Source organism: Drosophila arizonae, chromosome 3 (assembly GCF_054131065.1).
Source record: "Drosophila arizonae isolate 15081-1271.41 chromosome 3, UAZ_ARI_1.0, whole genome shotgun sequence".
Lineage (NCBI taxonomy): Eukaryota > Metazoa > Arthropoda > Insecta > Diptera > Drosophilidae > Drosophila > Drosophila arizonae.
In genome coordinates, this window is record NC_142923.1 from 18089987 (window position 1) to 18116865 (window position 26879).

General features: G+C 36.7%; 1 protein-coding gene across 1 annotated transcript; it reads left to right on the plus strand.

Moving 5' to 3' along the window:
• The first annotated feature begins 176 nt into the window (after nt 1-176).
• Nucleotides 177-26126, plus strand: ZnT35C (solute carrier family 30 member 3). The gene is made up of 8 exons (XM_018004293.2): nt 177-369; nt 1373-1518; nt 6955-7065; nt 8261-8381; nt 14675-14854; nt 23519-24053; nt 24906-25053; nt 25583-26126. Exons 1-8 carry the CDS (start codon nt 338-340, stop codon nt 25726-25728), a joined length of 1419 nt encoding a protein of 472 aa, XP_017859782.1. The 5' UTR covers nt 177-337; the 3' UTR covers nt 25729-26126.
• The last annotated feature ends 753 nt before the right edge of the window (nt 26127-26879 follow it).

The following is a 26879-nucleotide window of genomic DNA, read 5'->3' on the forward strand; positions in this document are numbered from 1 at the left end:
TGCGTGTTTATATGCTTAGGTATGCACACGGCTTTCTCAATGCATACTTGTACAGTTACTGAGCTTTGTCTTTTTTTTTTCATATTTTAGACTGTCACTCTTATCACGCTGTCCGTCACTTATCTGTTATTTGCTTACAGTCTTATCGCCGCTGATCTCTGGCTGTGTCTTTGCAGCTTCGCTTTCGAAATATCCAGTTGATCTATAAGTAACTACGACAGTTGATTGAGAGCGCTTCCATTGTGAAGTTGAGTTTCAAGTTGTTTTTGTGTGTTGTTTCTTCTTCTTCTTCGCTTTTGCTGTTTGTATTTCGTGCGCATTTTGTTATTCTATAATAATGTCGAAGAGCGAAGGCACGCCGATTGTGACGTAAGTTTTCGAAGGGATGCAGGCGGCTGGATGGAGGTCTCGGCAGCAGCAGAAAAGTTTTTGCTGCAAGAGTTTTTGCATTAAGCGAGGGAAAAATTCAAGTAGAAAATCTTAGCAAATTAACATAAAGAGCAGCAAAGTCGCCAAATGAGCTGCTGATTTGTTAAATAGCCGTAAAAGCGCCCGACCGTGGGATCCTCGACAACTGTCAGAGGTGTGAAAAAGCCTCGAAAAAGTTCGCTTGCCAAAGAGCGAGACTTATAGTAGAAGAGTTGCAGCTGTAGTAGTAGTAGTAGTCGCTGTAGGTGCTAAGAAAATACTCACTTCACTTCACTTCAGTGTTTTTTTATTTTTTATTTTCATTTGCACTGGTGCTGATTCTTTCTACTCCTTTTTGTTGCTGCGGCAATTGCGTTGCAAACTTGCAGAGCAAGTAGTTTAGCGCCATTTGCACTTTTCGTAGTAAAAATTACGCGAGCACACACACACACACATACACACTCCCACATACAGCAAACTTATCAACGGCCACATCAGACAGACGTGCACATGTGTGATGAAGTTGGGCGCGAAGGCGTGGCATTAAGTAGTCGCCCGTAGTTTGGGTTAAGTAACAAAACTTCAAATTGAATTTTTCGTTGCAGTTTTCATTTTAGCACCTATCACAAAAAAACTCCCCTCACCCATGCCGCGCTCTCTTATACTCATGCTCGCGCCCTCTTTGTTTTTTATATTCCCGCTGCTCATTACGCGCTTTGCTGTTGGAGAGTGGGAGAGAGTAGTGTGTGTGTGTGTGTGTGTGTGTGCATAGTAAGCGTTCACATTGTGTTGGAAAAGTACCGTACTCGGCAGCCGATTTAATTCTCTATTGTTGTTCTATTCCTTTTGCGCTGTAGTAAGTTGCGCCTCTCATGCTAAAAATAAACAAAGAAAACAATGTAGAGTATAAGTGTGATCAGTTGCCTGTATACTATTATTATATTGCTGTCTCTTTCTATTGCAGGCGCTCAAATAATTACGGCTCAACACCAGCGCAGCCGAACGTGGAAACGGGCAATGGCAATGGCAATGGCAACAACAACAATGCGCCAGCGACACCTTCGCAGATTTTCTGTTTGCATGGCCGCTCCAACAATGTTGAAGTTGAAGGTGAGTCGAAACGACACGGTGGGGGGGGGGGGGGGGGGGCGACAGGTGGCTGAGCTGCGCTACGCTGCTATACTGCGCCACTTTTCGTGTCGCTTTCAATCAGCGCCCAAAGCAATTTGCAGTCATTCATAAATTATCAAGAAATCGCAGCAAAGCAAATGCCAAACAAACATTGCAAAAAAAAAAAAAGGTTAGCAGAGGGGCAGGGAGAAGAAATGATGAAATGGGGTGAGCGGAAAACAACTGTAGAAAATTAGTTTTCACAGCATTTTTCGTCAAGTCGAACTGTATTTGTTGATTGTTGTTCAGTTGAGTTTGAAAATCGAAAATTTTTGCACAATTTGTGTGTTATTACACGGTAATGCGCACTAATTGGCAGACGGCACGGAAATGGAAATGAGCGATGAACGTGTTTATCGACAGACGACAACGACTCTGATGACAACAACAAAAACAACGAAAATGTTGATGACGAAGTCATCGCCGTGTCTCGAGAAGGTCCTGTTGCCTGGCTTCGGTAAGCAAATATCTTACACCCACACAGACAGACAGAGAGGGAGAGGGAGAGGGAGATAGAGAGAGAGTGAGGGAGAGATAGAGATAGAGATAGAGAGAGAGAGAGAGAGAGAGAGAGAGAGAGAGAGAGAGAGAGAGAGAGAGAGAGAGAGAGAGAGAGAGACAGGGAGTGCGACCAACGCCTTGTCATCAATCAGTTGATGATTTTTCAACGATTGCAAACTTTGGTCGCAATTTTGCTGGCAAACAGCAGCAGCAGCAACCGAAGGAGCTGAAGGAGCTAAAGGAGCAACAGCTGCAACAGTAGCAGCAGCAGCAGCAGCAGCAGCAGCTGCGTTTGCGGGTTATAATCAAAATTTATGCTTGGATCGCCGCTTGACTATTGTCATATGCCATAAATTGCGAGAGCTGGGCACATAATTTACGTATGACAACGAGGCCAAAATAAATGAATGCCTCATTTTGAATACCCTGTAATAACAATGCAAATTGACTTCAAGTCTAAAGGGAATTTTGATTATTTTAAGGCTTATGTTCGAGGAGATAGAAAGTAGAAAATGCTACAAAAATTTGTAAGAATAACTAAAATTAGTATGGTTACCCTGTAAGAATAATAGTTACTGAACAACTTATGAGACAAAATTAAGCAAAAAAAAAATAAAATAAAAAAAAAGTGGGCTAGCCATCCTCAACAGATACCCTGCGAATCTCTAGAAAATATAAAAAATGAGAATTATTGATAAATGCACAATTTAGTTAAATTATATAAAGGTGTATTGGCAAATAGGTAAATATCAAATATTAACTCACTTAAAAATTAAATGGATTATGTAAGAGCTCTAACTTAGCTGAAGTCAATAAAAATTTTTTCTTATTTTTATCATAAAATAGGAAAACCTTTGTCTTCCTAAAAGAATCCAACTTCTAGAGGTCAGATCTGTAAAACTCAACACATTTTGTACATTAAATATCTAAATTTTGTAGTTTTCATACCGGTAGTGCTTAAACACTCCATCAATACTACCCTGAACTTGATAATTATTTAAAGAATTACATATTTAAAAAGAATATCTCATTTCTTAATGCTATGTGGAGTCCTCACAGAAATAGATAGCTACTACAATAAATAACTGCATATTACAGGGTATGTCCTGCCGGACATCGCATTCTGTTCTGCATTCATCCTATTGCTTAACAGTTCATAGCCAACTACAGGGTACTTCCTGCTCCTTCCTGCTGTCCTTTTTTTATGACCAAAACTATGAACTCAGTGCGCCGCAGTTGTCGCCCAGTCGAGCAGTCCAGCTTCGTTCGCGCTGCTTCGATCAAGTCTGAATTTTAATTTCCTCTTCGATAAGTCAACACAGTCGTTGGCGCCGTATTCAGCGCTCTTCTTCTTTTACTTCTTCTTGGCAGTGCGGTGATTGGATTTATTGGCAGAGGAACGACCTTAAATGACATTACGTCATGTCTAGACAGAGAGTTCCTCGTCTGTCGGGGCCCTACGCCTCTTGGCCAATATCGGCAATCAGCTGATGCAGCTCAATCTGTTGCCTAACCATGTGCAACACCATCTGCAGCTAACGAGCGTTTGCATAACAGCCAAGCTGCCTGAATTAGCCCCAGTTACCTGTGTGTTACCTGATTGTCACTAACTAACTAGTTAAACGCGAACCAGATGCGACGACAGCTAACGTCTTTTAGATCTATTGTTATTAGGTGGCGAGTAAAATGCTCAGCTGCAAGGTGTGAAGACGCATGAATTAGTCTGATATACCCTGTAAAATTTTATAGCTGAAGAGGATATGTATCTTATGATTGTTGGAAATTATGAGCGAATGTCATCGATAAGCGTTTTTATTTTTTTGACAGTTGATGAAAGACGAAAGTTTTATGTAAGTGGTTAAATGACCGTAAACTCTATATGTATAGGCATATTATTTATTCTTTATATAAGTGATTAATTGATCATTTATATAAGCCATAGGCCTTTACGATAAGTGGTCCATTAATTGATTAGTTTGTTAATTGACTGCTTATATAAAGTATACGTACGTTGTAGATATCATTCATTATTATTGTATAGAGAATGATCATAAATAATTTTATATTTTGGTTGCTTATGTTCCCTCAGATTTATTTTTAATCACCCTGTGCCTTTTACTCCAGCTGCATATGTTGGCTCTCTATGCAATTCTCATAAATTTCAGTTTAGCCTAAAATACTTTCAAACTGTAAAATATCTTATGTATGAGAGCATTTTATGCTAGTTATCTTATCATAAGGGAAAGATTTCTAGATAAAATGATCTAGACAACTTTCTGGCTACGTTTTTTCGGCTCGGAGTAGTCTACTAATTCCTATAAATTATATATGTTACCCATCTTTACTTTTAAGGCCAGAATGCCTCTAATTGTAGCTCTCCAATTGAAAGAGCCTCGAATATTTTGACTAAATGCATTTAGTATGCTCACATCAGATTAATTAAACCAAATATACCCTCTTTTAGACCCCTCCAGCAAGTGTACCAATTAGTTAAGACAATAAATAGCGACCCAAGGCCCGGCCTTAGCTGGAGTTCAAGGCAAATGCATGCTTATTTTTTTCGATGCATAAATTTGCTGTTAAAATATTTATTTGTAGCATGATTGGAATAATGCGAGGAGGGTTGCCAGATAGTTGAATTATTTAAAAGAATCGCCGCATTGTTGGCATATGGAGAAAGACTCAAGATGAAAGGAAATGCGAGAGATAGAGAGGAGAGAGAGGCATGGTGTAGCAGGAGGGGGAAGAGGTGGGAAGGGACCAATTAAAGATGCAGATGGATTGCAGTTGTTTAAATTGCAAGTATGATGATTTTTATGCATCAGTTGCAACGCTGACGAGAAGGACGAGAACGTGAACGAGACGATGTCGAAGGAGCTGCCAGCTGAAGCGGCAAATTCACTCTGAGCATGTGTGTGTGTATGTGTGTGTTGTGCGGGTCTAATAGGTGAAATGTTCATGTGGCATTGGGAATTTCTACCTGTACGCTGTCGACTGTTGGCTGGCTGGGCTGAGCCGGGCTGGCCCTCGCCTTGGTTATGCACTGGAATTTAATTTCGCTGCCGGCTGCATTGTTACTGTGCCATTGTGCAGTAGGAGTTGAGTCAACCAAAAGAGGAAAAGCGTGAGGGAGTGAGGGGGTGAGAGACTCCGGGACTCTGGCAGACTCGGAAGACTTCTCGGTGACGTCCTTGTACTGAATTCAAATGAAGAAACCGCGCAACGAGCCAACCAGGCAGCCAGCCAGGCAGGCAGGCAGCCAGGGAGCTACAAGCATATAGCATATGCACATGCTACCCTTTCGCAGTACAGTGAACAATGGCCAAGTGAAACTGGGAGAGAGCGCAAAGAAAATGCAGCGGAAATGACAAAGCATGAAATACGGCTGCGACAAATGCAATAAAGTATTTAATAGACTGCTCCTGGCCAACGAGCAAGCAACGTGGTGCGAGTGCGAATGTGAATGCGCCTGTCACTGACACCAAAAAACTGGGTAACGGCTGCCCAGGCATTCCCTCCCCCCCACTCGCTCACACACACATGGTAAAATCAGGACATGGGCAACAGGACCTAGGAGCAGGCATGCAGCTGGGCGAGGCGTGGCAACCATAGCAAACAGCGTCGGTGGTCATTATTCACGTACCATGTTAAATAAATTTAAATGCCTGTTTTGTAAATATGTAAACGGCATAACAGATGGTAGAGAGGCAGCAAGGAGACCGGAGACAGAGAACGAGAGAGGCTGCGGGGGGTGGGAGTGGTTGGGGCTGGGCTTGAGGTAGCCAGAGTGTGAGTCGAGTTTCCCTGGGGTCAGCTCGTGCATCGCATACGCCAGCTCTGTCCAGCTTATATATTATTTTATATTTCGCTCTCTCTCTCTCTCTCTCGTTTCTTTTTTTAAGATTCTTATGAAAACCAAAAATAAGAAAAGCAAATGGAATACGTTTTTCCGTTTATCACTTGAGAAGATTCTGCGTTTATTTTAGTGCACCTAAATATTTAAATAGGGTTTTTACTGTAATTAATGAAAACGAAGGTATGAAATATGCTTTTTGCAGATGAGTCCATATATATATTTTGTATTTAAGTTTAATTTAGTATTTTATTTTTATTTTATAAATATATTCACGTTTAACAGCTATTAATTATTTTATATATATTATTTAATGCATATTTGATCTATGAAATTAATATTTATTAGCTTTATTTGTATTTATAAAAAAAGAATATTTAACCGAATTTTTAACACAAGGAATAATAATATAATTAAATTTAAATACTTTTGCTTTAATATTTTGTTTATAATTTTTTTTTAATTTAATTTTTGTATTATTATTATTATATTTTCAATATTTATTAAAAAAGAATACTTAACGGAATTTTCAACAAATGTATATTTTCCACAAAGAATAATTAAATAATAATAATAATTAAATTTTTAGTTTATTTGTTGTATCATTTTATGTAATTTAATTTTTATATTATTAATATTGTTATATTTGTAATATTTATTCAAAAGTTTAGCCGATTGCTAACTTAAAAATATATTGTTTGCAACTGTCTTGCAATTTGGTATTGTTTTCATTTATTAAAAATATATATATATTCAAGAGTAAAATTTTGTATTTAATATTTATGTATTTAGTAATTTTTATAATAATCTTTTTTTTTTTTTTTTGCTATGTTTATTATTCTATGTTATTTTATTTTCTTAAATTATTTATTAAATTTCTTTTATTTATAAATATAAATAATTATATTTAAATTATTAAAATTATATTATATGATAAATTATATATTTTGTTTTTAGATTTAATTTGTATATATACTAAAGGATTTTAATTATATATGTTCAATTTTTTTTTCTTTTTGCAGTACGCGATCATTGCCACAGGGCTCGGAGTGAAGGCGTGGACTTGAAAGCACGCCGGAAGCTGATCATTGCTAGCATCTTATGTTTGGTATTCATGATTGCCGAAATCGTGGGTGAGTAGCAGGCAAAAAGCGGTATTAAATCCATCTTTGTTGAAGAACCTTTTTTGCACGTTCACAATGTGAAAGGGGTATATAGGTTTGGCTGTCTATATGATGAGCTCAAAGTAATATAATCAATTCAAACTAGCGAGCCGAAAATGTTTACTCTTCCTCTTGGCTTCTCACAAAATGATAGTTTAAATTATTACAGCTTTTATCAGCTATATATCTTGGGTTTACCAATATACCAACTCAGCAACGTAGCATGAACAAGTATTTGTTAGCCGGCTATGACCCACTGCAACATCTTCACCGTTTTTGTCCCTTATTCAGTTCTTAATTTTTTTTTTTTTTTTTTTTTTTTCATTTCACTTTGATTTTCCCTCGTCTTTCACTTTTTCATTTTTTGCTCGTTGTTTACTTCAAATTCCCTCAACTAATTTCGCTCACTTCAGAGAGCTGAAAGTAGAGAAAAGCTCGGCTAAAATGTCAGTCAAACAAAAGGCGAAAAAAAGCGAAGAAGCAAAATGAAACGAAGTAATAAAAGGGACGACGAGACGATTAAAAACTGAGCACCGGAAGTGCAACAATATGGCGACCGGAAGGGCTTACTGTCTACCATCCCTTTCCCGCACACACACACACTCACAGAGGGAGAGCTGTATGTGAGTGTGTGTGTGTGTGTGGAGTGGGCTGTTATACAATAAACATTTAATTTTCGAGCGCTGCCAATGCGACGCTGTCGTCCGCATTGTCGGCTGTTGCTGTTAATCGCTTTGCAATTACCTACAATGTGCCATCGAAGCCGTTGGCCACATTCACTGGGACAGTGCCACAGTTCCCTTGCCCCTTGCCACTCCCCCCTTTCACTGAGTGAACTTTTACCTCATTCAGTTTGCTGTTGCTGTTGCCTGTGCCTGGGCCTTTGCCTTTGCTCTTGCTTTTGCCTTTAAATCGAAATTGTTGACTGGCTGAATGCGGCACCTCCTTTTTGCTGTTTTGCTAGCCATTTGATGTGAGCTGACTAGAGGGAGTTAGGCAGAGGGGGCGTGACAACTGTCTTTGTCCATTGCAGTGCTCCCACAGATTGCAAGCTAATTTTTTCGTGTTAGTTCTGTGTGTGTGTTTTTTTTTTTTTTTATTTGTGTTGCATTTATTTACTCCTTTGCTCATACTTGTCTCTCTTACTTTGTCTACTGTCCGACAGGTGGCGTTTTGTCGAACAGCTTGGCTATCGCAACGGATGCCGCACACTTGCTAACGGATTTCGCCAGTTTTATGATCTCACTGTTTGCCATCTGGATAGCCGGACGTCCATCCACGCAACGGTATGTATACAGAGCACCCTATTCCTATTCCCTATTCCTCCCCTCCTATCAGCTAAAGGACTTTCGCTGTGTACAGTCTGAGGCCAATCAATAAAATGTTAAACTTTTTTGTGCTCCTACAACTATTTCTTGACACGACGCTCGGCGCTCTGCTGTTCTCGGCCGCCAGGCGGAATATGAAACTTTAGATCTATGTGACAGCAGTGCAACAAATTATTGAATTGACTAGCGCAGTAGAAGGAAAAGAAATTTAAGGCGAAAGAGATAGATACATAGAGACAGTAGGAAAGAGATAAACAGTAAGAGATTCCTTGCGATGACTCTTCAAATGGAAATTTAATATAAAATAATATGAAAACTTCAATTTCTTTTGAGACAGATGAATAATTTTTTGAAGAATGCTTTGAATGAGCTTTGAATTCTTTGTTAGGATTTTTTTTTTTCTTTAATGTTCTGAAATCTTACATATTTAAATCAAAATTTGTTTATAACAAAATTATGAAATAGTAATTTTTAATTTATTTGTATACATTACAATGAATTATATTTGTTAAAAAGATCTATTTTATATTTAAAATAACATATATATATATATATATATATATATATATATATTTGCCCAATTTTCTTGGAATTGCTGAAGATGAAATACCCTTGCGGACAGCCCAAAAGAACCTCTGCTACAATTATAATAATTCAGCTCGATCACGAATGTGGAAAAAGCTGGAGTTTATAGAGTAGTTTTAGGATTCATAGAAAACTTTCAGCTTATTGGCAATATACTATAATAAATTAAATTCATACTACGATTAGTTTTCTATGAAACATTCTAAAGAACTGTTTTATATCTCCTAAAAATGAAAAACCTATACTTAATACACACTGATTTTTTTTAAGTTTTGGAATTGAGTTTAGAGGTATTTAAAAATAAAATAAATAAATAAATATCAATAGAGATTAATTAATAAATCTATCCCTATGCATTTTATGGATTATTAAATATTTTTGAAAATTATATATTAGTTATTTATAAAATCATTACTTGGTTTGGTTTTTATTGTAAACTACAAATAATAAAATAATATAACTAAGATTTTTTATTAACAAATGTATTATATTGCAGTTATAAACAATAATTAAAATAAAAAATAATTATTAGTTTTATTTTTTTAATTTTAATTATTGTTTATATACTAACTAACTAATATTTTAATGAATAAAAAAATAATATGGCTATAAAAACTGCCAATTTTTTTTTTTTATATCAAGCAGACTAAACCTCTTTATATATATATATATATATATATATATATATAAAGAGGTTTAGTCTGCTTAATATAAAAAAAAAAATTGGCAGTTTTTATAGCCATATTATTTTTTTATTCATTAAAATATTAGTTAGTTAGTATATAAACAATAATTAAAATTAAAAAAATAAAACTAATAATTATTTTTTATTTTAATATATATATATATAAAGAGGTTTAGTCTGCTTAATATAAAAAAAAAAATTGGCAGTTTTTATAGCCATATTATTTTTTTATTCATTAAAATATTAGTTAGTTAGTATATAAACAATAATTAAAATTAAAAAAATAAAACTAATAATTATTTTTTATTTTAATTATTGTTTATAACTGCAATATAATACATTTGTTAATAAAAAATCTTAGTTATATTATTTTATTATTTGTAGTTTACAATAAAAACCAAACCAAGTAATGATTTTATAAATAACTAATATATAATTTTCAAAAATATTTAATAATCCATAAAATGCATAGGGATAGATTTATTAATTAATCTCTATTGATATTTATTTATTTATTTTATTTTTAAATACCTCTAAACTCAATTCCAAAACTTAAAAAAAATCAGTGTGTATTAAGTATAGGTTTTTCATTTTTAGGAGATATAAAACAGTTCTTTAGAATGTTTCATAGAAAACTAATCGTAGTATGAATTTAATTTATTATAGTATATTGCCAATAAGCTGAAAGTTTTCTATGAATCCTAAAACTACTCTATAAACTCCAGCTTTTTCCACATTCGTGATCGAGCTGAATTATTATAATTGTAGCAGAGGTTCTTTTGGGCTGTCCGCAAGGGTATTTCATCTTCAGCAATTCCAAGAAAATTGGGCAACATTTCTGCCACTTGGCTGGTTTCGTGTCCGCATTGAAACTCTTGGCCCCGCCCACAAATACTATCACAGGCTGTCGTGTTCTCTTTCTCTCTCCTCTTGCCTTCGTCTAATTAGGCGAAAAGCCTGTTTCCAAATTTTCACTGCTGCAGCAGCAGTTGCTGTTTGTACTTTTGCTGCTGCTGTTTCTGCTGCTTTTGCTATTTCTGCTGCCTCTGCTGCTTCTGCTGCTGTTGCGTACATTTGGCCATTGCACATTTTTCAATTGGTCTTTGGGAACTGCGTAGCTCTTGCAACCGTCCCTGTCCCCGCCCCCGCCTCGGTTGCCTGCGTCACCTACTCAAGTCTAAGGGAAGCCCATCGAGTGGGCGCTTGGCATCCATCTTGTTCTCGTTCTGGTTGCGCTTGTGTTTTTAAGGCTGGGCGTGTGTTTTGTGGGTGAGGATGGGAGTGGGGCGCGGGGCGCGGGGCGCGGGCACGTTCTGCTCATTCATGCAAAAATCTCACTCACTCGACGACTCGACTGCAGCCACAAAGTGAATAATGAAAAACTTTTGCAATTTCAAGCGTGTTGCATGGTAATTTTGTAAATTTTCTGCCGCTGCCTCAGACTTTGTGCCGTCTCATATTGTTGTTGTTGCCTGTGTTGCTTGTGTAGCGGCAGCATGTGCAGCGCCTGGTTGTAAGCCTCAGCCTCATGCTTCAGCTATTGCTCCAGCGCCAGCTCCAGCTCCATCTCCCGCTTTTGCTCAGGCTTTTGCTTCATGCGGTTCAGAGCCGTTGCCATTGCCAGACTCGTTCTTCTTCTTCTTCTCGTTCTCGCTCTCGTTCTCATTCCCGGTCTCATTCTCATTCTCTCTCGTTTCCATTGCCGCTGCCAAGTTGACAAGCCTAATTTATCAAAACAAAACACATTTGCACAATTGCAAAGGCAAACGCAGCAGCGCTGAGCACAAACGAACGCCAAACACTGCACAGTGGAATGCAATTATATCCAAGACAGTATGAATCTATTAATTAAGGCATACGATATATATAATTAAGATAGATTCCAAACAAAACCTTGCAGTAATCAATCTAATAGCTACGTATACATATATTTTAGATATTTCTAAAATTATAGTCTGATTATAACAATATGCATATATAACAGCTCTTCAGTTAATTTAATCTATTTTATTGTTATATTTTTGTATATTTTTAAAGTGATTTCATATTTTGTTCATACATTTAAGATAAACTAATTTTTTCATTTTGACATTTATTTTAAATTAAATTAAATTTGTACTATTGAGCTGAGAAAAGGTTAATTTAAATGCGTTTAAAATAAGAAATTTGGGAAATCAAAATTAAAAAAATAAATAAATAAATAAATAGAATAAATAAATAAAATAAATAAACAAATAAATTGAAAAAAAAAAATATATATATATACATCTGAAACGCTTAACATAATCTGTGGAATTCCATTCCAAAAATATAAAAAAAAATTTTTTTGCGAAAGTAGTAATTAAATTGTTATCTATACGGAATACGAATTTAAAGCTTTGACTTCGTAAAAGAAATAAATAAAATAAATAAAATATTGATTGAAACGTAAATCACATATATAAAAATTAACAAAATATTGTAGGAATTTATTTTGATTTATTAATAAATTATATATAAAATGGAAATTTGATATATTTTCAAACACTACCACCAAGTATTTTCTCCCTTAAAAAGTTTATTCAATGTTTTTCTCTCACTCAATTGTAACTTTATTAATGGCAATCGTAGTGAAGTTATATAATCCCTAATAGATCCTCACTGAGAGCTCTGCGAAACTTCACAATTGTTCATAATTTCTATAATTACATGAATGACGTACGTGATGCTGCATTTATTTTATGCTCTTGTTGACCTTGACTGACTTTTTTTTTTTATCAGTGGAAAAGTGTAATGCAATTAGCTGCACAATGATAACTGCTACACACGCGCTCAAACTATGATAATTCTATATCTTTCTTTATATACCCTGCAGGAATTTAAACAGCAGAGAACTATCGTTCGTAGAAGCAATTTATTAATTTTTAGTAAGACTCACTCATTGCATGCCTTGTTTAAAAATAAATATATAAATAATTTTGATTATATTCGAATATATTTAAAGCTAAGCAAAGCTATTTAATAAGTGATTAAAATAATATTGAATAAGATTGTTATAATATAGGAAGAAGAAATTAATATAGAGTTTTACTAGTAAACTTAAAAAATCATATACTCGGGTTATTTCAATTTAACTTGAACTATTTGTTTATTCTCAATATTCGTAAAAGACAGATTATAAATAAAAAGAAAGACTTGACTTGAATTATGCAACTATTGGGCTTGTATTTAACTTTTTCATATACAGTGAGTAATATAAATATTCAGTCTTCTCTTTTACAATCGATATAAAACAGCTTAAACTTTAGCTAGCTAAGCAATCATTGCCTGTGTACTACAGGGTAACTACTAGTCGTTAATATGTGCTACTGTTGCTTGCTTGTTTTTCTTTTTTTGTGACAAGTTTCTGTTAGTTTTTGGCCAGCATCCAGACCAGTGTGCCCAGCGCATGAGGTGGTTAGCAACGCTCCCAGCAGCATTAACAACAGCAGCCAATCCTCCAGTCGCGCCTTTGGCGCCTTCAGCAGCAGCAACAACAACAATATGAGGAAGAGAAACCGTAACCAGAGAGGCGGCAGGCGGTCATTAAGCAAATGGCTGCACTTGCAATTGCAAGGGGCTACCAAACACACACACACACACACACACACACATATATATATATAGAACTATATATAGTGGCCATACACATTGACACAAACTGCAGAGGGTTCGTGGGGGCTTTTGCGACGGATGTTTGCTGGAAATTAAATTGTATTATTATGGCGAGACATTCGTTGCTTGCATTGTTGTTGTTGTAGTTGGCTGCCGGTGTGTGTCGCATTAGTTAGCAGCTTCAAAAAACAGGGAAAAAAAAAACACTGAAAAATACAGCAACGACACAGCGAGTTGGCAGGCTGGCGAAATTGTTGGCATTGCCATTATTTCAATTTTATAACGAGCTTGGCGCCGTCCCCTCAGCGCGGACGTTGCTTTAATTGAACGAACGTCGCCCTCGACCAGGTGTTGACTTTGAACCTACCAAAAATACAAAAAATACAAAAAAAAAAAACAAAAACGAAAAAGTAACATAACGAAAAATGAGAAAACACACATGCAATGCGCTCATTACATTAGGGAATACCAACAACAGTCGAGAACACACAGACCCAGTCCAGACCCAGCCCAGCCCAGCCCAGTTCACCCCTCTCCCCACGTTCCGCTCACTGTTCGCACGGCGCGCCCCTAAAAAGCCGAGACACTCAAATTAAAATGGCATTTGACAAATTTTGGGGGCGCATTTATCAACTTATGTTAATTTTATGCCGCCCAGCGGTTCACACTAGCCTGGCTTCACTTACCTGAGGTGCACCTAGTCGCCTAACCTTGCCCATATCATCAGCTAAGCGAACTGTGTGAAGCATGTTTATGGACATTGCCTTCTCATTTGATTTAATGTTATGATTTTCACACAACTACTATGTAGTATCTATTCCTGTTGTCATTTTTAATTAGTTTTTTCAATTGAGGAAAGTTTTTATGTGAAGTTCTAATATAATGTAATAATTAAGTTTAGTTATGCGCTATGAGTTATTATGTATTTACCAATGCTAAGTTATAAATAAAATTATACATAATACATAATAAAACTAAATAAGCATTTACTTTCTAAAGATAATGTGTGGTGACTCATTTTATTTTCCTTAAGCATATCTACATATATAGTATATAGGGCTGTTGAAAATATATCAATATATATCGAATATATCGATATATTTTTCAACAAAAAATAGATTTATACCGGAATATATACTTAAATTATGAATAATTTACGTTTTGTTCAAATTTTCAAAGCTTAATCAATAAGTATCTTTATTACACTCTGAAAGATTGAAATTCGTTCGACTTGAACATTCTTACATTAACTTCAATTCCTTCCTTCGCTAAATAATAATTGAACATTTTCTTGAAATTATCATCTCTGAATATTTTCGTTACAAGTTTTTGGTTTTATCATTGGCAGGATGTCATTTGGCTGGTATCGAGCTGAGGTAATTGGCGCCATGGCCTCCGTCTTCATGATCTGGGTGATAACTGGCATACTCGTTTGGCTGGCAATCGGACGACTCATTAGCGGCGACTTTGATGTGGATGCCAAGATCATGTTGATCACATCGGGCCTGGCAATTTTGGTGAATGTCATGTAAGTAGGATGCCATGAAGCAGTGGCCTAAACTGTCTGAACTGTCTATGCCCCGAGCCGTTGTCTGTTTGTCTATTTGTCTGCCTGCATTTTGGCTGTGGCTCCCTTGGGCAGTTTTCCAATTGCAATTGCCGCAATCAACTTGTCCCGTGCCCGGGCCTGGTCATGGGCCAGCAAATGGGTCAACAATGCAGCTCGGTCCTGGCAATGGCATTCCTCTCGATGCCATATCTTCTTAGCCAAGTCGAGCCATGCCATATCCCCCTCCCCCCTGTCCACCCTCTCGACCCCTTCGAGTCGTGCCAGTTGTTGCGGTAACTTTCCCCACATTTTAGCGACAACTTTTCCATCCGCAAGTTTCGAATTTTTTTGCGTCAACAAAAGGCAAAAGCGACGCCAGCAATGACTACGACGATGGCGACAGAATTTTTGCTTTTGCCTGTGTTTGTGTTGGGCCAGTCCCAAGGTGCAGCCGAAGCACTTCGCATGCTTTTTCCATGCCTTTTCCTTTTTCCCCTTTTCTATTTTCTTTTCGTTTTTGGCAGAGTATAATAACTTTGCGATGTGATTTACCTGCCTTAAAAGTTCTTCTTAATTGAATTGACAGAATTTTGAAGAATTTCGGGATTTCAATTCATTTAGTCGCAATTTTATTGATTGTCAAAAATATTTATTTCATTAAATAGTTCATTTGTTATAAACAAATTATTCATAAATAAATATATAGTCGTTATATTTAGTTTAAATATTATTACATTAACTTTAACATTTTTAAATATTTTTCAAATCTATTCATTTATTTATTATTTATTTTTAAAATTTAATTTTATATAGATATAGATCAAATAAGAAATTTAAGTTTCTGTTCTTAATTGTAAATAAATACATAATATTAATTCGAATATTTCTTAATTCATTTAATAATATTCCATTGTTAGTCTTATTTTTATTTTATTTAAAAAATTTTTTTTTGTTTAACATTTCTTCATATTTTTGACCAGTTGTTCTGCATATACAGAAGTGCATATATATTTTTCTTTTCTATTTATTATAGTAAATTTATGGTAATATTTTTTTATTTTTTAATTAATTATTTATTTCAAGGATGTTTTTTATTTTAAGTTTTTTTTTCGGTTTCTTAACTTCTTAACTATTGGATTCATTTGCCAACTCTTATCTTATAATCTTCATTCTGTAGCTCTTCCAAGTTCCATTCCCATATCGCGTTCCTCAATCGATTGTTCCATTCCCATTTGGTCTTCTTCATTCGATGGCCTTTGCTCAAGCAGAGTATTTGAGCTTCGGCTGCTTTCTTGGGTGCTTACCGCTTTGTTTTGATTGCATCGTATGCAGCACCTGCAACTGTAGCAGCCATAGTTGCGACTGCTGCCTCTCCCCTCAATCCCCTCGATCCCCTCATAGAGAACGTCTTTATGCCGCTTGGCCGCCCTCTGCTCTCAGCTCGTTCATGTGGCTGTCGAAGCATAGTTTTTGGCGCATAAATCGAAACGTTTCAATGCTCGGCACATGCTGGAGCGTGTGTGTGTGTGTGTTTGTGTTTATGTATGTGTTTTTGTGTGCGCGGCGACCCGCCGCTGCATGCCCTTTCGCTTCTGCTTGCTGTTGTTGTTGTTGTTGTTGTTGCTGCTGCTGCTGGTAGTAGCGCAAATTTTCCAGTTGACGTTGGCATTTTCAGTGTTTGCCACTTGAATTGTTTGATTACGTGAATTGATTGTGAAAAACGTGCAGCGGCAGCAACAGCAACTTTTTCCCAATCCCCCCGCGTTGCCACGTCCTCCTGCTCACCCTCTTCCTCCTTTTTTGTTCAACTAAGGGGCGTGGCACGAGTCCAGCAACGGTCCGGCTTCGGCGAAGTGCTGAGGGGCTGGGGGAACGGGCCAAGGGGAGGTCATCAGCAAAAGAAAGTCAAGTCAAGTCAAGCTGAGGCTTGACTTGTCGCAACGTGTTTGGCTGCACGTCGAACAGCGAAATTAAATGGTCACCTTTTACTGTTATGCGATCTTGAAAGCTCCTTTCCATTGTCGTTGTTGCTGTTACATAGTGAGTGCTGTATGTGAATGGCTGGAGTATGGGGTCTGCTAGTTGCAATTATTGTTATTATACCTATAAATACTTGAGCGCCGGGGTATGCTATTGAATAACAGCTATATAAGTGATGGAGAGTGATGTTCATGCTTAGGATAGAAAACAGGATTAGGATAGAATATCTTTATAGCATCTATTTTGGACTCTTGTATAATTTTGTATCTTGTATCGTGTATCTTTTATCTTTTATCTTGTATATTGTATATTGTATATTGTATCTTGTATCTTGTATCTTGTATCTTGTATCTTGTATCTTGTATCTTGTATCTTGTATCTTGTATCTTGTATCTTGTATCTTGTATCTTGTATCTTGTATCTTGTATCTTGTATCTTGTATCTTGTATCTTGTATCTTGTATCTTGTATCTTGTATCTAGCTTTTGTATCTTGTATCTTGTATCTAGCATTTGTATCTTGTATCTTGTATCTAGCATTTGTATCTTGTATCTTGTATCTAGCATTTGTATCTTGTATCTTGTATCTAGCATTTGTATCTTGTATTTTGCATTTGTTTCTTGTATTTTGCATTTGTATCTTGTATCTTGATCTTCTCTCTTCTATTTTTTCATTTCTAGCGTCTTTATTCCATTTCTCCTTAATTAAAGAATATTTCATAGTGAAAACATAAAATTATTATACTGGCTGTTTTTTGAAGGTTGTTGAAGTTTCATTCCGAGAGTTAGACGAGTTTTAAGTTCAATTAGCGAGTGCCCGGCAATGTAGGCAAGAGCTTTTGCGTGAAGCTTTGTTAGGTTTAGTTGCAGCCAGCAGCTATGCGTGGCAGCTTTAAGTGGCACTGTCGACGATTCCACATCGTTAAAAACGGCCATTAGGAACGCACCCACACACATCTACTCACACACACACACACTCGCACACATGCAAACAAAAGCGTGGCCAGTGCCGCAAATGGCAGGTGGGACATTAGCGAAAACAGCTGAAATATGAGAAGGATGAGTTGCAGTCGGGGTTACTGTGCCATAGCGAGAAAGAGAAAGAGTGAGAAGAAAGATGAGAGAGTGTGAGAGAGAGAGAGCTGCGCCAATTTAGCACTTAGCGTTTGCCATAGCTGTGTGGAAAAGTTGGAATCACAACTTGATTTAAAAGCAAACATTTTGTTGTTTTTTTTTCATAATTAATTAAGACTTTAAATCAGTTAAGAATTGAAGAACTACTTTTGGGAGAACATTTTACATATGTATATACAATTTTCTTATATTTACATTAGTTTGCATAAGCTTCTTCAAATATTTTATATTTTATTTTAAATTCTAATCCATTTGTAATATTGCTCTTTTAAATAGAATTTGACTTGATTCATAGGGCGTGTAATACACTTAAATAATTCCTTTGAAGCCCCTCTTCTCGAATATTTGGTATATAAACAAGTAAGAAGGCTCCAGTCGAGACTGCTCGACTAGGAGATACCCTGAACCCTCTAAGCTGATATTCTAATCATGCTGCACTTCTTTTATGCACACATACATACATACACATGCATCCACACGCACGCATAAGCCTGCGCTCTGCTAACTGCGCAGTAAGCAGCGACTGCGCTTGGGCTGCGCTGCAGTGCACTGCAGTGTGGGCAATATTATGAGAATTTATTTGTTGAATAATTTCTTTTGTAGACATACGATCCTAATGAAATTTTCAGAGTGTAATCATATGGTGAATATGTGTGTACATTCCAAAGCCCAAGTCTCTAGTACTTGAAATGCGTTTTTACAAATTGGGGGAGAAGGGGGGGTATTGATTAACTTTATATACAACGCAAATTTGAAGACTCCAGGTCTAAAAATGTTCAAATTAGGCTAAAAAAACAAAATCAATTTTTCGATTATTCTCGATAAAAAAGTTATCGGACGATTAACCGAAAAAATAAAGCAAACCCGTACTGCGTATGGTACACACGAGTATGCATGCCAAATTTCAGCTCTCTAGCTCTTATAACTTCTGAGATCGACGCACTCATACGGACGGACGGACGGACGGACGGACAGACGGACAGGGCTATATCGACTCAGCTCGTCGCGCTGATCAAGAATATATATACTTTGTGGGGTCTGCCACGCCTCCTTCTGCCCGTTACATACTTTTTCACAAAACCCTGATTTCCCATTTTCAATGGGTTCAGGGTATAAAAATGATCGTAAATTACTCAATTCTTATCGGCAGATAAATAAAGCTTAAAAAATTTGATATATTTTCTGATCCTCTCTTGATTCTACCCTGATATTGATTTCTATAAATGAGATATAGCTGAATAAATTCATACATTGTGCCGCACTTTGATTTTGCTTTCCCGCTTGTTGCTGCTGCATCTCAATTCGTATTATAAATAAATAAAACCCAGAACACTTTTGCCGCTCAATGAACAGTTTTTCAATTCAATTTGCAAATCGATAAAAGTTTATTTTTCAACTGCAGCGTTTTAAGTTCAACTTTTTTGTTTGTAATTTATGCGGTAAATGAAAGTAATTAACTGGCATTTAAAATAAATGACTCGGGCCTTAAGTGCATTTACATATAGATAGAGGAGGAGGTGGAGGAGAAGGAGAGGAGTAGAGAGAGAGAGAGAGGGTGGACTGAGTCAATGAGATTGTTTTTGTTGAATCTGTTCAATGAATCTCTTTCGGCTGTTTTGCTAGCCTGATTTCCAGCATGTGTGGCCGCTACAGTCCGGGGCGCATAAATAACAACACAACACACTCGGTTGTAAAATGCGCGCATTAAGAGTAGCGTAATAAACGTGGATGCCACATGGTGGTGGGGCGACAGCTTAACGAGCTGCTCAGACGCTTTGACATGGACACACACACATATGCACATATGCACACATATACACCAACAGGTCACATACGAGACGAGGGCATCCTGTAGAGGCAGGGTACAGGGGTAGAGGCGGGGGAATGGATGGTGCCATCTAGTGTGCCATCCAGCCAAGATATGCGCTAATATTTATGTTCCTGTCAATTAAATCAGGACATGTTGCCAGGCGCTGGCATTGCCAACGCCAGCAGCTAGCTTGTAGCTAGCTGTCCTGGTTAGCGCCGGTCTTTGGCCGTGGTCGTCGTCGTCGTCGTCGTAGTCGTGCTCGTGGTCGTGGTCGTGGCCGTGGCTCTAGTGTGTCGGCGTTGTCATGGCTGCTGTCGTTTGTTGGCCACTAACGAGGCGAGTAAAGATGCCGCAAAATCAAGGGAAATGCTTCATTGCGCACTACAAATTACGGCGGACGCAGTTGGAACAACAATGGGGCGCCAAATGGTTAGAGCGAGACAGATGACTGGGCAGGAGCAGCAGTAGCAGCAGCAGCAGCAGGAGCAGCAGCAGCAGGAGAGCGGTAGGAGCAGCAGCAGGAGCACAAGTAACACAAGCAACAGCATTGACATTTTTTTTCGCTCGAGGACACACACGCTGCTCGCAGCGTTTTTTGGCGCGTTGAAAATGCCTTGGCAATCGGATGTTCAAAGTCAAAAAGCGTATGTGCTCGGCATTGAATACAGCTTGCAGTCGCGCTACAGTCAAGCCTCGCTCATGCGGTCGCATCTGCTACTGCTCCTGCTCCTGCTCCTGCTCCTGCTGCCCTTGCTCTCGCTCCAGCTCCTGTTGTTGACCGTGACGGGTGGTAGCCACGGGCAGCCACAGGCAGCACGAGCAGTCGCAGCATCTGTCCCAGCATTGCCAAGAGTAACTAAAGACCTGCCCTGTACAATTTATTTAGTAGCCATCAACGCGCCAAGCTGTGACCAAGCTCTGCACCAAGTGGCAGTAAAGTCTTTGTTTTGGTGTGTATATATACACATATACATATATATATATTTTTTTATTTTATTTATTTTTTTTTTTTTATTTATTGTGTTTTTCTTTTTTGACAAATTATGGCCGCAGCGTTGCCGCGTCTTAGAAATTGAAAATGAAATTGACTTGTCAGGCTAACAAGCTCAGGTTCAGCAGCCACTCGCAACTCTCAAGTGGCAAACGAAATTATACAGAAATGTTTTTTGATATAGACAGAAATTGCAGAAAAATAGAAACAATTTTCAAATAAGAAAAGAAAAGTTCTTAAAGATATTTATATATGAAACTTTTGTAATTAAAGTTTTTTTCCAATAGGCATTTCGTACATAGATAGAAACCAATAAGACATTAGGTTTGGTAAATTGATAAACATATTGTTGCATTTATGGTGTGAACGAGTATTATGTAGTTAGATATGCCTGACTGCTATCCTTATACTAGTTAAATATAGAAATGTCAATTTGAATATACCACAGTTAAATATATTAAATTACAATTGGCACTTCAGACAAAGATGGGAAGATTTTGTCATTTCGACATTTGAATCCTTAGAGAAACTCATCCCGAGTTATTGCATATTTTTATAGCTTTCTGCTCTGAAGTATATGACGGCAATAAAATTTAAAACTTGTATATAGAGAGACATATAAATATTCATATATAATAGTATAAATTAAAAAATTATTACATATATCTAAATTATAATACATATAATTGTTATATCCAAAACGCAATGAATCTTTTTTTTTTATATATATATTTTAGTTACATATTTAAAAAAATATATATGTTGTAATATAATAATATAAGCCAAAAATATTCGTGAAAACATAAAGAAATTATTTAAACTTATTCTCTATACTTCTTTATCTTTACAAATGTGAAAAATTCCAGTTTTACTAACTTTCTTCAGAGCAACTTTTACCAATCACATGTTTCAGCTACATCCTCAACATATCTGTGCGTGATGTATTTTATATTCAGTTTTCTTGTTTTGACGTTTCGTTATTCACTTTCGAATCCCAAAAGTCATTTATTTTGATTGTGAAATGGAATATCTTTGGGTCAACTGTGACGTCACGTCAATTAGCCGCAAACAACATTGTTCACGCTGTTCATTGTGGGTGTGTGAATGTGTTTGTCTGCGTGTGTGTATGTGTGGGTGTCTGTGTGGGTGTGTGTGTGTCATTGGCCTGTGCGTAATTTATGCCAGTTTATTTATTGATGCCCGCCCGGCACTGGAGTTGTATTGTTTCCAAAAAGCCGGCTAAGTGCAGCTATAGACACGCTGTCAGAGAGAGAGCGAGAGAGAGAGAGAGGGCGAATGAAAAAGAGCGAGAGAGTGAGAGAGAGAGAGAGGCAGAGGCAGTGAGTTGCTAAGGGCAGGCAATTTTGTCGTTTCGGGCTTCTTTTTTTTGGTATGGCCACGCCTCTGGGCCCTTTCTCCTCCGCCCCAAATAGAAAACCCATAAATCTGCAATGTCGGAGCATTTAAAATGAATAAAAAGTCAATGTGCCGAGCTATTAACTGCCTGATGCATGCCGGCAACCAGCCAAACAACCAACTGGGACTGAGCAAGCAGGAGAGAGAGAGAGTGTGTGTGTGTGTGGATGTGTGTGTGTGATGTGGTGTGTCTGTGGTAGTCTGTCTGTGGGTGGCTGCTAGTCAACCGGTTGCCATTTTCGACAATACATTTGTATTTGCATGCAGCGGTGCATCCGGATCCCACAGCAGCGGGTCGAACGGACGGAGCTAGTTGAATGGGCGGTCGAGCGGCCTGCACACCTTCCGGTACACAGAACACCAATATTACGGCACTACAGTGGCACGCGCAACTCATGTAATTATTCAAAACTCTCCAAAAATACACGAGAGAGAAGTTTGAAAAGTTTTTGGTTAGTAATGGATATATTCTTTATTAGGATAACAAGTTTCTTAATACTCGCATATGATAATAGAAAACTAGGGATTTTGCAGAGTGCAAGTTATTTCCATTTAATATAATCCATATCCATTTTTCGATTTCAATTTAAATATATATTTAATGATCAGTAAAATTTTTCTATGTGAACTAGCTAACTTTCAAAAATACTAAATAAAATACTAAACAAAACACTAAAATACTAAATATACTAAATAAAATACTAACTGAAATACTGCATTAAAATACTAAATAAATAACTGGTTTCCATTTAATATGAATCAGTACAATGTCTGCATGCTCAACTTGTAACACTCTAACTGCAAACAAGTTCATTTTCAGAAAATACTAAATCAAAATTGAAATTCTATTCTCTAGAACTAGTTCCCATTCAATATAAACAAGCACTTAAGCTGCTTTACTGTAATTTTTGTAACCTGAAACATTTCACATTTGCAGCTTCACTTCTAACACTCAGCTTCAACCGCTTAGCCCCACTGTGCACAGTGTGTTTGCTGGCTGCAGTAGCATTAAAATGTTGAAATAAAATGCCAAACAATGCAAAAGCTTCGGCCGCATGCCCAAATAAAGGTTTTTCTCTTTTGTTTTGTGTGGATGGTTCTTGTTTTTGTTTTTGCGGCCGGAGTCCCGTGGCCGTATAGCTGGCAGGCAGTATGCCCCACCTGCCGCCAGAGTGGGCTGCAGAGTGGTGCCACGGGCCATCGGTCTGCAACATTTTCAAGTATATTAAATATTTGTGATAACGTTTTCAATTTCTCTTACCATTTCCTGTCTCGCTCACTCGCTCACCCGCTCCCTTGTGTGTCTCTTTTTAGCATGGGTGTGCAGCTGCAGCATGGGCACTCGCACGGCCTGGGCGGTGGGCATGGTCACAGTCATGGCAACTCAAAGGCCAGCAAGAAGAAGGCGAAGAAGCATAAGAGATCCGTTTCACATGCAAATGCCACATCGACGCCGTGTGCCGCCTCGCCCACCAAACGCATCGAGGGCGGCGTTGCCTTCGATCCGGAGGATGCCGAGCTACCTGGCGCTGGTCTGCCCACCTACTCGTATCAGAACTCCAAGCTTGTGGATCCCAATCTGGATCTGGAAATAGCTGCCGTATTGGCGGAAACGGCCCCCGGCTCCCATCATCATGGCGGTCAGGTGGGACGCGAAGCCGTCAACATGAATGTGCGGGCGGCTCTCATACACGTAATTGGCGATGTTATCCAGAGCGTCGGCGTCTTTGTGGCCGCCGGCGTCATTTACTTTTGGCCCGAATACGCCATTGTCGATCCGATTTGTACGTTCGTCTTCTCCATCATTGTCCTGTTTACCACATTTACCATTATGAAGGATGCGCTGCTGGTGAGTGCAATTTGAATCCGAATTTCAACTTCAATTGAACTTGAAGCTCGGCAATTTCTGCTATTCATTTTAAACATAAATTAAGTTCAATTGAACATTTTTTAGATAAAATTAAAAAAAATATATAATTAATAATTTTATAATTAATAATTAATAATCTTTACAGTCATACTCAAAACTAATTCAAACTCTTATATAAACTTAAGCTAAAGCTTACAAATTTAGAAACAAATATAATAATAAATAACTAATATTATTAAATATGATTTTGTTTTTAACAAATTGGTATTAAAATATTTTATATAAAGAAAAATCCAATATATAGATTGAAATCATATATAAATATGAGAAATTAATTCAAAGAAGTTCACAAAATTAAATAGATAAATAAGAAAAAATAAATATATAAAAGAATTGATATGTGATAAAAAATAATGTGTAATAAAATACACATTGCATATTTAGCATTATTTTTAAAATTAATATTAAACCTGATTAGTTTCTATGAATATTAATTATTAAATTTTTTTTTTCAATTCTTAATAATTTACATAGATTTTATAAAATTCATTAAGCAAAATATAATAGTTTTAAATAAAGGGAATTCATGTTTAATATTTTTTTTTTTTTATTATTTATTTATTTATTTATTTATTTTTTTTTAATTTATTAATAATTATAATTTGATATTCCATTCAGTTACTACTTCTTTAAATGTAACTAATTTCAGATAGTTTAATATGAATTCTAATTTGAACCATTTATTATTTTAAAGTTTTATAATTTGAATTTAAGTTCTAATTAGGATTGCAATCATTCACTAGTTTTGTTTATACTAATTTCTGTTTTCAGGTTCTCATGGAGGGCACTCCAAATTACATGCACTATGCCGAGGTCTTGCAAATATTCCAAAGCATTGAAGGCGTTGAGCGCGTTCACAATTTGCGCATCTGGGCGCTGAGCATTAATAAAGTAGCGCTATCTGCGCATTTGGCAATTGGTGAGTAGCCCCAGGGACTCGAAATGTACAAACCACTGGGCGCTGTACAAAGTGTCGGAGGAGGCGTGGCGTGGGACGGTAGTGGGTGGTAGAGGAGACGGCGCACTGTCTGTACTGGGTGTGGCGCTGGGAGTGAGAGTGTTGGAACTGGTTACTACATGTGTTTTTAACGTGGTATTGTGTGTGTGCGCGTGTGTGTGTGTGAGTGTATGTGTGCGCGTGTGTGTGTGTGCTCTGCATGGTAATTATCCCAATGGATTCGGTGGTGTTGTTGTTGCTGCTACTGCTGGCTGCTGCTGCTGCTGCTGTCCGTTGGGTTAGGCGCATCTCTTCATGTCCATGGCAAACGCGCGCAATTAGCTTAATTATTTTTGAAATGGCTTTTTAAGCGTGGCCAATTTCGACGTGGCACCCATCAATGTTATCAACAAACGTTGCTCCACAACTCTCTTTCTGTCTGTCTACTCATGCTAACTTGCACTCTCTCTTTCCCCCCCTCTCTCTCTCTCTCTCTCTCTATCCTGTCTAGGTGCCAATGCGAACCCAAAACAAATATTAGACGCAGCCACTTCAGCGGTTCATTTGCGTTACAATTTCTTTGAGACGACCCTACAGATCGAGGACTATACGGCCGAAATGGAGAATTGCGTACAGTGCACGGTGCCAGAAAAATAAAAGAAGTAGAATTCCAACAATTTTCTTTAGTTTTTGGAAAGCTTGCGAAGCTGTTGAACAAAAGAAGAAAGAAAGAAAAAAAAAAAAAAAAAAATACTGTGTACATTCGCCTATAAAATGTATCTGTATCTATGAGATAAGCCATAAATGCATTTACCTTATTCACCTGCACTCACATTGCAAACAGACTGAGAGACAGACGGACGAACGGATGGACGGATAGACGGACAGAAATGCCCATCATTTGGCCAGATAATGTACCTAAAAATAATGCGCTTCATTTTCCATCACGTCACATAATATTAACATTGTAAACATAGCACAGTGGGGCAAAAAAATCACGAGAAATCTTCAATTTATCGGCCAAATAAATAAAAAAAAAAATAAATAAATAAAAACTGATATAAAGTGTTGTTAATTAAATGAAATTGAAGCGCCGTAGTTCGCTTTTCAAGTAAACATTTATATTTTTTAAGTGTTGTACCACAAAAAGTGTTTGCCATATTGTTTTCAATTTTAATTTGGAAATGTGCAAAAGTTCCAAAAGAAAATATGCAGCTATTATTTAAAAATATGATTAAATATATGTATATACAAAATATTAATTTGAAATAAAATATAGAAATATTAAATCCCATATTATAGGTCAACTTTTTATAGATATTCATATATTTTTATTGAAAATATGAAAAATATTAATTTTTAATAAAATATATGAATAGATTATATGCCATTATTATAGGTCAAATTGTTATATAGATTTGTAAATATTCATATATGTTTATACATATATATATATATATGTATATAATATATTATATATTTATATCAAAAATTTGACTTTTGATATGGGATACAATATAATATATTTAGTTAGTTTTAGTATATGAGATTATTACCAAATTCTTTTTTGTTCTTTTTTACTTAAGGTATTACTTTTTCAGTTTATAATTCATATTTTCTAGGTATAGTAATTGCAGCATTTTAAAATGACGTTTTTTCTATTTTTCTAGCGTATATCATATTTATATCATAATGTACAATATATAACATATACATATATGTCTAAATTATCTAAATTAAATCGAAATTATTTTGTTCCCTAGAAAATTGAGTAAGTCCCATTAAGCTGTAATCTCTTGCCTGGTATC